The sequence below is a fragment of the Gossypium hirsutum genome, chromosome A06 (assembly GCF_007990345.1).
Source record: "Gossypium hirsutum isolate 1008001.06 chromosome A06, Gossypium_hirsutum_v2.1, whole genome shotgun sequence".
NCBI lineage: Eukaryota > Viridiplantae > Streptophyta > Magnoliopsida > Malvales > Malvaceae > Gossypium > Gossypium hirsutum.
The window spans coordinates 118,816,931-118,829,092 of NC_053429.1; the positions used below are offsets into that span (position 1 = coordinate 118,816,931).

The window sequence follows — 12,162 nt, forward strand, 5'->3', positions numbered from 1 at the left end:
GAAGAGTAGTCAGTTTAGTCAAACAGTGAAACAATGTGAACTTTAAGAAAAATCTGGTATTGTTGGCCTAAACTAAAAATTTTGAAAATTTTATGGATAATAGATAAATGAGTCTTCTGTCAAGAAAAATTTACGGCAATTGATTTGGAGTTTCGTAGCTCCAGTTATAAAAACTTTAGTGACTGTTGCTCAGGAAGTCAGCTTATAGGGAAATTGTAATTATATTGTAAACATTAATGAAAATTTGCTAATGAATTATTTATTGATTTTTATAAAGCTTACTATAATCTATATGTGTGAAAGTCGAATCTATATGTATTATATTCTGAAAGTAATACTTGAATAGTCGATTAATGACTAGTTTAAAATTTGTTGAACTTAAGCTCAAGAGCAAAGGGGGACTAAATCCGATAAAGGGAAGGAAAAAGTAATTGAATAGCCGTTGAAATCGTTCGACAACATTCGAGGTAAGTTTTCGAGTAATGGAACTTAGATTATAATTCTTTTAGATCATGTTATATACCAAATCAAAACCATGCTCTTTGTATGTGGTTATTGAGCCGAAAATGGTAATGGTAGATAAGTGCCTTATGTCTGAGTTCTAGTAATGAAAACGAAATAAAGATGTGTTATGATTTGTGGACATATGTGCATGATTATTCGGATGATAACCGGACTAAGATCCGAAGGCATTTGTGCGAGTTGCTATATCCGGGCTATGTCCCGAAGGCATTTATGCTAGTGATTATATCCGGGCTAAGACCCGAAGGCATTTGTGCGAGTTGCTATATCCGGGCTAAGACCCGAGGGCATTTGTGCGAGTTGTTATATCCGGCTAAATCCCGAAGATACTTGGGTTTGGAAGTGAGCAATCTTGCTGTAATAATTTCAATTAATACGCTCATAAAATCCAAATGATAATGTATGTTTCGTATATGCATCGGAAAAGTCGATTCGTTTTAAATAGTATTCGTTCAATTGATTAACGAACTTTCGGCCTTTAGTTAGGTTTGATACCTTGAGTATGAATATGTTGATTGAAGCGTGAAGTAAGTATGATTATGAGAATGTGCATATATGAAGTTTTTCATTTAGCCATATGAATGTTATACTTTAGTCAAAACTAATTTCATTACTCAAACTTACTAAGCATTAAATGCTTATTCCGTTGCTTTGATTCTCTGTTTTATAGATTTTGCTCGTCAGCTATCGGACTCGGGATTGTCCAAGTCGAAGTCGTTCACACTATCGAAGCCCTTTTGGTACTCTTTTAGTTGAACTCTGATAATGGCATGTATAGAACTACCCTTTGTTGTTAATCAAGTACCTTTTGGTAATGTATGTGTGTATAGCCATGCGAAAATGGCTCGTATAATTTGAGTATGGCATTAAAATCATTTTGTGTTTATGTATATATACATGGTTTTATGATTTGGTTATGGAGTGGTATGGAAATGTTGGGTAAATGATCAGCCATTGGAATGGCTAAATATGATCATATATGGTCCTATGTATGTCAAAATTTCTAATTGATCATGGAAAACTATGAAATAGGTAAAACTTACCTTGAGATCAGATGCTCACGGCAGCAGTAGGGTGAATTTTAAAATTCACTAAAAATAGTAGAAATAGAATTAAATAATGAATAAATTATGTAATCGAAGCATGATGAGTCTATTTTCATATGAAAGAAACGAGACGGCCATATGAGCCGTATTTTATGAGATGTTTAAGTTATTGTGAAACAGGGCCAGAGCGTTTTCTGGATCCCCTGTTCCGACTTTAGAAATTCACCATAAATTAATCAGAGACAATTAGAGGTCATGCCTTATATGTATAGATTCCCTTTTGAGTCTAGTTTTGTTAGAAACAAACGATATAAGTATTGAAGCTCTGTACAGGGAGATATCTAAGTCGTAGTGCATGAAGGTTAGAGTAGTCGAACCCTGAAACAGGGGTGACTTTAACTAATAAACTGTACTAATTGGCCCGACCAAAAATTCTAGAAAAAAATCTGTAGATGGATATATGAGTCTAGTTTCGGGGAAAATTTACGGAATTGGATTTCGAGTTTTGGAACTCAAGTTATGAATTTTTAAGTAACTGGTACGCAGATTGGCAGCTTGTCTGGGAAATTTTAATGTAAGTTGCTTGAAGTCCGTTAACACCTCGTGTTCGACTCTGGAAACGGTCTCGGGTACGGGGTGTTACACCAGGCCGTGCGCACATGACACGGCCGTGTGATGGCTGAGTGGGCTATGTGCGACACACGAGCTCGATTGATTTGGGCCGTGTGGGTCATACGGGCGTGTGGGCCGACACGGGTAAACCACACGGGCGTGTGGAATTTTGGGCCAGGCCTTGTGGATCACACGGGCATGTGGGCCTACACGAGCAAGCCATATGGGCGTGTGAGTTCATGTTTCAGAAAAGTTGCCTAAGGTTGCACGGGTCGTCTAAGTTGACTTTGGACCTACTAAAGGGTCAGTAAGCTCTATTTAGACCCCTATATGAGTGATCTGTCTGTTTGATTTCTGTTCCAAGTATGAATTATGATATCTGAATGTATGTACTATAATTGTATAATAGCATGGAATCTCTTGTATGTTGCATTGCATTGGGGTGGGTTATTGATGATATTCGGAGGAAGTGTCTGAAAGGCTATTAAGTCTGTTACCTGGCAGCTCTGCTGCAAATTCCTGATTATTGTGCCGCTTTTCGGTACAACATGGTGTGTAGGGATGGATGGGTTGATTTAATCCCCACATGGTGTGTAGGGTTGCACGGAGATGGTGTGTAAAGGCTTGTGGGTAGGATTCTGATTTCTGCTATTGCGTATTGTATCTGAGATGGGCCAAGGCTCTAAATTATATCTGAAACTGTATCTGAATGGGCCAAGGCCCAAACTGAATCTGTAATGGGCTTAGGCCCAGCCTGTATTTGACTGTATTCTGATGTGTTTCTGAGTGCATGTTTTCTGTGGGGATTACACATTGAGTTTGCGAAAACTCACCCTTTCTGTTTAATCTGTACAGGTAATCCCCAGACTTGACGGATCAGCGCAGTGGAGAACTCGACGGTGGCCACACGTAAATTTTAGACTATTCTCGTAAATTTTCAGATTTTATTACTTATTTGAGGTTTGATGTAAATTTTGGGGACTTTGGACTATTCTGGATTTTTACTTTGGATTTTTAACTGCTTTACGGTGTTAGAACGACTAGATGGTAGAAACTCGATTTTGCTCAAAACAACAATTTCTTTCAACACCAATGATTTTTTCAAAAATAAAAGTTTTCAAAGCTTCCGTTAAAAAGATATGATTTTAGTTAATGAAGAACATGTGTTTTACTTTGAACTAAGATAAAGGCTAATTAACTAGAACGGTTTTAACTCGACAAACTCGTTTTTGACTTCCATTGCATGTGACATTGCCAGATTCGGCCATAACGTTTAGACCGGGTTTAGGGAGTTACAGTTACAATCCTTGGAATATTCTTAAGTGTCATAAAACTCAAAAACAAATTTCTAAAATGCCTTGAACTTTTAATAATGTTTTTGAGTATTTACAAGACCTTTTCAAATATGTTTCTAAAGCTTTTCTAAGTAGTTTTCTAAGTATCAATACACTTCAAACAATGTCTAATAATGCTTTTCTAGAGGAGTATGGTATTGATCGATACCTGTAAGCTAAGTATCGATACCTAATCTAAAAGGTATTGATACATGACAAGTCAGTAGCCACAACACCATCTAGAAGGGTATAGTATTGATACTTGTTAATCAAGTATCGATACTTGCTCATGAGATATTGATACTTGAGAACTTGTGATGATTATTTTTCTTCAAGGTATCAATACTACCTTGATAGGTGTCAATATTTGGGCTTGCAAGTTGTTATTAATATGTAAATTTAATGCTATTAAGAGTTAGAAACTCCTTCCAATAACCCAAAATGAAAAGATATAAATATGATCCAGTAACACTCAAATAAAGATAACAAACAAGCTTTCAAAGATCAAAGTGCAATATCTCATCTTTGAGATGTTACTTGTATTTGTGAGAGCTTAATCATTTTATATCCACCTTTGAAAGGTTTTAAATTTTTTTTTATTTTCTTATTTCTCTTATTTGAGAGATTAAGGGGATAGTGGTTCTATCTTACGAAGTTAAAAAATAGTGATTTGTAAAGGTTATGCATTATCTTAAACAGGTACCCATCAATAAATTCAGAATAATCACTAGTTATAAAAAGCTAAGTTAACGAAGGTACACAATTAAGATCGAACCACTATAAAATTGTTGTACAATTTTTTTAAGTTTTATATTTTTGTTTTTTAAATACCAATTCACCCACTTTTGGTATACTATAAGGAAAACTATAATAACTAAAATCAAAATGTAAAATTCTTTACTCGGAGGGTTATAATATTAAAATGTACATGTTAAAAATAACCAAATCAGAAAATAATGATTAAAATTTACATATAATTACAAGGACTGATAAAAGAATTTGGCCTAAAAACAAATTCCACCCGCCCAATTCACGAATCTTACCCCCTCTCTGTGTTTGTCTTTTGCTCTTAAGCCCTAAAAATTACCAACCAAGCCTAAGCCTGAAAATGCCAAATCGCACTGTTTTACAAGCACACCTCTCCATCTTAGACTTGCAAATGAAAATAAATCGAAATCAATGTTAACAATTACTATTGTTTCAAAAATATCCCCCACATTTTCTCCCCCCAAAACACCCCAATCTTTGTAGCCTCTAGATTCTTCCAAATTCAAACTCTGTCCACATTAGAACCCACAATGCCTTGAACTAGTCCTCCAATTTTTCCAATCCCAATTCCAAAACTGACCGTGTGGTGAGGTCCAGGTGATCGGAGGATCCATGTTTGCTGGCAAGACGGCCACGCTGCTTAGCCGAATCCAGGCTCAAACCAACAATTGCAGGTTTGAACGAGCTTCTTTTATTTTATGTCATAGAATTGGATTAAAATCTGAACTTAGTATTATTCACAATTATGGGTTTCTGCTTGTCTCGTCATATGCTATTATTCACCATTCTTTTAGTTCATTGGTATATATTTTTGCGTACTGCTATTGGATGACCTGTTACAATAATAAATACTCCCAGCTTTCAGGCCAAGCTTCTTAAGGAGTACACACAACTGAATAAGGTTTTAAGGGATTTTTGTTTTACGGGAAGACTGAGGGAAGCTGTTGGGCTTTTATGGCGTACGAGATTGAAAGCAGATGCTGCAACATATGCTCTTCTCTTGCAAGAATGCCTATTCAGGAAAGAACATAAAAGTGGGAGAAGGATCCATGCACATATGGTTGTTATTGGATATGTACCCAGTGAATATCTTAAGATCAAGTTGTTGATATTGTATGCAAAATCAGGAGATTTAAAAACTGCCTATGTTCTGTTTGATAATTTACTAGAGAAAACTTTGATTTCTTGGAATGCAATGATTGCTGGGTTTGTGCAAAAAGGTTGTGGAGAATTTGGACTTGACCTCTATTACAATATGATAAAGAATGGTGTATCGCCTGACCAGTACACTTTTGCATCCGTATTTAGAGCCTCTGCTTCCTTAGCCTCATTAGAGCATGGGAAGCGAGCTCATGGGGTCCTGATAAAGAGCCATATTAGGGAAAATGTTGTGGTCAGCAGTGCTCTCATGGATATGTATTTCAAATGCAGCAGTCTTACTGATGCTCATCAGGTGTTTAATGAAGTTGTAAATCGAAATGTTGTTACTTGGACAAGCTTGATATCTGGATATGGCCAGCATGGAAGGGTTAATGAGGTTCTAGAATTATTTGATAAAATGATAAATGAAGGTTTTAGACCAAACTATGTTACCTTTCTTGCAGTTCTTTCTGCATGTAGCCATGGAGGCTTGGTTAATGAAGGTTGGCACTATTTCTTATCGATGAAAAGAGACTATGGAACCCAACCAAGAGGGCAGCACTATTCTGCCATGGTTGATCTATTAGGTCGTTCTGGAAAGTTGCATGAAGCTTATGAGTTTGTTCTTAACTCACCTTTTAAGGAGCACCCAGCCATATGGGGTGCTTTGCTTGGGGCCTGTCGTATTCACGGGGATATGGATCTGGTAAAGCTTGTGGCAGATAAATACCTTGAATTGGAGCCTGAAAATTCTGGAACATATGTTCTCTTGTCTAATACCTATGCCACTTTTGGTTTTTGGGAAAATTTGGCCGCACTTAGGAGGAAAATGAGGAATTCTGGGGTCATAAAGGAGCCTGCTTATAGCAGGATTGAGATTCAAGGGGAGGTCCACTTCTTTTTGAGGGGTGATGTATCTCATAGACGTTCTGCGGAGATTTACGAGTTGATCAAATTAATGCCTTCCATTTTAAAGGATCCAGACTATGTTCCTGATATAATTAGCTCCTAAAATCCTATGTCTTGCCTCTTATTCCTGTGTTATGTTGAGAAGACGAGCTGGTCCAAGGTTCTAAAGGTTCTTTATGTTTGAATCTTACTGGTAATGTGTTTGGAGAGACGTAATGAATCTGGTCACCCTGTCAATAGGTAAAGCCCATTAAGATGCTGTTGTATTCTATTTGCTTAGTCACCTGCTGCCTACATATTAATGGAAATGTGATTTGGAAAGGTTTTTAGATCTTAGGCAACCTAATATAAAACCAAATACCACAATTTAATAGCCTGGTTGATACCATGATTACCACTTTGTTTTGTTGTTTGATAATGATTCTTGTCTTGTTAACCTGTCTAACTGTATTTATATGGCTTTGCAGAAGTGTGGCTTAGTAAAATCAAAGAAAGGTGCAAGACATGGATTGGATTCAATTGTGACACATAATGGCATGAAACTAACATGTTGGTCATTCGAAAATTTATCTTCTTCATTCAGCCAAAAAACTGCTCCACAATGCCCTATGATGAGGTCTGTCATATGCCAGCATCAAAATTTGATGCCTTTTGTCAGGCGTGATGACTGCATTTCATTTTAAGGTTTTTATCTGGCTTTTCTTTTCACCGTTCTCTCGAGCGTCCTCAGTCTTAAGGGTGGCGTATGCCATTGATGGAGCTCAATTCTTTGAAGACCCTTTATAACTCATCATGGCAAAACTGTGATGGCGACTGAGGAATTTATTCAGGGTGCAAGTATAATCATTACTGGTTTTACTTATATTCTTGACCCACGCTTATGGTTTAATCCATCCAGTTCTTGCTCCGCACAAGGAGCTTGGGATCCGTGCTTGATGTCATACCTCTTACTGGTTTTAGAGTTGAGAAAACTTGGAGAAAAAAGTGTTTATAATTTATCCCTAGGTAATTCTGAACTAATTTATTTATCCCTTCCTTTCCTTCCTCCTTTGTTTATATTTATTTTCATCGTTGTAATCAAATAGCATCAGTATGAAGAAAATAAAGTTCACGTCTTTATAATTTTTCTTTTTTGAAGAAAAAAAGTGTTAAAATCTAAAGCAAGGGGGAATGAAGAATTGAATGTATGTCTCATGGCCAGTCCCAAGAGGTAAAAGCAGCGACGCCGCTCCACAAGGCGATGGAATATGAGACGGCCCATCAACGGAGGAACTCCCCGGAGGGACGACCGTCAACATCGACGGGCGTTTTTCTGTGACGTTATCTTCGGGATTTACAAACAAATTACGGTTTGCCCCGCCTCATAGATAAGGATTTGAAATCCCCCGTCACATTTAGATTAAACACCAAAAACCCAAAAAGAAAAAAAAAAGCAAATAATTTTATACAAACCAAACGCATACTGAAAAATAAGGTGAATTTTTTTTTTTGCTTTCCACTGATCAAATACTGTAGAAACAAGCCTAAGGTGTAAGAAGGAATAGAAGAGAGGAGGAAGCGGGGTAGTGGTGTGTATTTATAGCGCTAGTAATGACGGTCAGTGGGCGCTGCTCTATTTGATGCGTGCTCCGCTAGGGCTTCCTATATTACACAATGAAGGCTCAAATTACAAATGGCCCAGCATCGGAATTTTAACCAACAAAAGCCCAACTATATTGTGATATTTCCAAATCTAATCTAAATTGTCCAAAAAGACCATGAGATGAGACGGCTAAAACGTCATGGCTCATGCCACCTGCTCAGGTTTGAAAGCCCATTTGAATGAGAGAATTTAGGTAAAAATATAAGTTCGAAAAATAAGTTTAGATAAAAAATAAGACTTGTTTTCTAAATGGGCTGGCTTCGGGTAGAATTTTTTTGCTCGAGTTCGGCTCAACTCGAATCACATAACTATTTTTTTTAATTTGTTGGGAAATATTTATTTTACTATTTGTAATGTATTTTCTATATTATATTCTTTGAATTTATTTATATATAAAAATAATCTAAAAAACAATTATTACAATCGGGCCAGGTTGGGTTCTGATTAGCATTTTTAATATGGGCTCAGCTTGATAAAATTTTAAGTCTATTTTTAGGATCTTGCTTGGGCATAAAATTTTGCATCTGCCCAATTCAAACTTGACCTGGCCATCTAGCTAAAACTAATAAATTGGTAATAACTTAGAAAGGGAAATGATATTAGTTGTAAGGTTGAGCGGTAATGAAAATTGAAAAAAGAAATGAATTCAGTCGATTTAGCTTTAGGTTAATTGATATCTTTGTTATTGTACTAATGAAAAAGATATGAGTTTGAATGTACTTAAGTACATGTTTTTTTTCTCTGATTTAAGAGTTTAAAAGAATTTATAGATAGAAATATGCATTATATAAATTAAAGAGTAAATTATACCAACAATCACTCAATTTTTGAATAGTTGACAAATTAATCACCTTGGTTTTATTTCAGTCACTTAACTTTAGAAAAATAACAAAATAGTCACTAATGTTATCAAAAAGTGACAACTCAGTCACTTCTTAACATATTCCGTTACTGTCTTAACGGGACCATTGATGTGGCAAGTTAACTAGTTGATATAGCTAGATAACTTGCCATGTTGGACAAGTAGTCAAAGGGTCAAAAAGAAAAGAGAAGATGATTGATTAAGTGTAAAAAGAAAAATAAGAGAAATAGAAAAGAAGAAGAAGAGAAGAAAGGAAAATGGAAGGAGCTAATCTCCATTGCAAAAACAGACCATTGAACCTGGAGCTGTTTTTGCAACAGAAAGCCACGCTGGACAAGCATCCAAGTTCCTTTGAATAAGTCCTTTGAATAACCTGGTGCTTATCTCCATCTATTTGTGAAAGAGTAGATAAATACATGCAAACAAAACATACATGTAGTTAAAAAAACTGTAAGAAAAATAAGAAAAAAAACTTGATTTGTTGGCTGAATAAGTCCTTTCTTGCTCGTTTTCTTCTAATGATCTTTTGTGGAGATGGACTTAACCAAACTTTCCTTCGTTACTGGTATTGACTGGCATCGACTCCTCAGATGTGGCAGCTGGGGCAAAAGATACAGAGTTAGATGGTAGGTTTTCATCCAAGTTAGTTGCTAGAACCATCCTGGAATGTTTAGCTGCAGTTGATAACAACTTGGATGTTAAAGATTCAGTTCTAGGTTTTGGTTGTTGTAGAGTGCTCCCCTGGCAAGCATCCAAATCCCTTTGAGCCTGAGATAAGCTAATCTCGCTAGCTAGAATTGAAGGTTTGAGGGACCTAACCTTTTCAACATTAGGTTAGCTACTTGACAACGAGGAATCTGCAACATTTTCTCCAAGAGAAATAGTGGCTAGCTTAACCTTAACTTGTATCGAACCATTGTTCTTTAAAGCCTAAAAAGCTGAACTTTTTTTATTTTTAATTGATATAAATAATGATTGAAAATATAGTTGACATAAAAAGTGAGAAAAGGTTGGCTTTTTTTTTTAAAAAAATAACTTAAAAAATTTAATTAATTATCAAAATGATCATTTTTTTAATTAAATACAAAAATGACCTTAATTCTACAGTAAAAGTTAGTGGAGCCAAATGTTATGGCGCCACCAACATGTCACGTCAGCATCCATAAACTTTTTTTTGTAAAGCCATGTACAATGGCGCCACCTGTATAAATTCCATGAAAATACTGCAAGTTCTAGAAATATGAGGGACTTCAAAATAAGTTTACCATTTTCTGGTGGAGCCAATTAATTTGGCGCCACAAGATTCCCCCTAACACCACCTGCGACTTTTTTTTTTTTTACTTTTTTACTTTCGTCCTTTTTTTTAAGTTTTGTTTTTATCTTTATTTTATTTATTTATTTATTTAATTTATTTTACTTATTTTTTTATTATTAATTTTTAAAAAAATGAAATGTATATTTGAATTTTTTTTAAAATTTTGAATATTATTTTTAAATATTAAATATATATTTTTAATAATATAAAATATTTAAATATTTTAAAGATATGAACTTTCAAATTTATTATTAGTTTTATAATATTAATTTTAAAGATATTTAAATATTTTATATTATTAAAAATATATATTTAATATTTAAAAGTAGTATTTAAAAAAGTAATATTTAAAATTTTAAAAAATAATTTAAAATATATATATTTAAAATTTAAAATATATATATTATAAAATATTTCAAATATACATTTCATTTTTTTAAAATTAATAATAATAAAAATAAGTAAAATAAAATAAAGATAAAAACAAAACTTAAAAAAAAATGGGATGAAAGTAAAAAAGTAAAAAAAAGAAAAGAAAAGAAAAGAAAGTGACAGGTGGTGTCAGGGGGAATCTGGTGGCACCAAATTAATTGGCTCCACCAGAAAATGATAAATTTATTTTGAAGTTCATATTTCCAAAACTTGCAGTATTTTCCATGGTATTTATACAAGTGGCGCCATTCTACATGGTTCCACCAAAAAATTAATTCTTTTCATAGATGCTGACGTGGCATGTTGTTGGCGCCAAATCATTTGGCTCCACTAACTTTTATTGTAGATTTCAGATCATTTTTGTATTTAATTAAAAAAAGGGTCATTTTGATAATTAATTAAATTTTTTGGATTATTTTTATAAAAAAGCCGAAAAGGTTTGGGGGAGAAATAATAATAAAACAACACAATGAATTTGAGTTCATGAGGAGTCAAATGGGAAGCAGAGTTGAATCAACACAGACTAGAGACTGAAGCTTCAAAAATTAGATGAGAGAAAGTTGATTTTAGAATGGAGGATGAACGTGGGGAGATAGGGATGACGATTCGTTACCTTTGGAGTTTGGAGGATTCACTTGCAGAGATGCAATACGGGATTGATTTGAAAACTGGAGGCATCTCCATTTTTTCTCCTCTTTCTCCTTCTTCTTCTCCTCCTCATCCTCTTCTTCTTCTTCTTCTTCTTCTACTGCATAAACCCTAAATTGGTGCTAAAAGGGCAATTAAAATTGGTGCTAACCGACCAGGTAGACGGTTAATGCCACCAAACAATCCACCATCTGCCATGTCACTTTGCCTTTACGTCTGTAACGAAAAACTGTTAAAAGGACTGTTTTGTTATTTTTCTAAAGTTGAGTAATTGAAATGAAACCAATGTGATTGATTAGTCAGCTACCCTAAAATTGAGTGACAATTGATGTAATTTACCCTAAATTTAAAATATTTGAATTTACACAATTCTCAATTGAATCTTGGAATAAGAGTAATATAATTGACACATTGTGGCTAAGAGTAGAATTTGACCTCCACCGTATTCTAAATAGATGCTGTAAGCCTATGAAAGCTGGATCATATATATACCTTTTTAACTAAAATTTTTCACTATTATTCTCAAATACATTATCATTGTTATTAGGTTTAGGTGTTAAGGGAACTTCTAACTTTTCTAAAAAAAATCAATTAGTTTTGACAAAAAAAATTGTAATCAAATCAACTCTCGAACATTAAAATTTTTATCATATATTTTTTTGGCTTAATTACAATTTTGGCCATTAATGTTTGCATATTTTGTAAAAATAGCCCTAATTGTATTTTTTAGCCATCAGCTTTTATTTTTTCGTTTTTTTTCAAACTGCTTTTTCTAACATATTTAATAAAGGTACCATTAAAAAAATTAACGGGGATTATGTGAAATTTCGTATTTGGAATATTTTTAATGAGATGTAATTTATTACTTAAATAACCTTATAAGATAATTACATATGAAAAATAATAAAATAAATGATAAATGAAATTAAAAA

At 34.2% G+C, this 12,162-nt stretch overlaps 1 protein-coding gene across 1 annotated transcript; it reads left to right on the top strand.

The window, feature by feature from the left end:
- Nucleotides 1–4,864: 4,864 nt before the first annotated feature.
- On the top strand, nucleotides 4,865–7,448 carry LOC107962084 (pentatricopeptide repeat-containing protein At4g16470; the record flags this gene model as incomplete). Its single annotated transcript, XM_016898319.2, has 3 exons — nucleotides 4,865–4,956; nucleotides 5,141–6,571; nucleotides 6,799–7,448. Coding segments are annotated over 2 exons (1,386 nt in total), but the record flags the coding sequence as incomplete, so codon positions are not given.
- Between the last annotated feature and the right edge of the window lie 4,714 nt (nucleotides 7,449–12,162).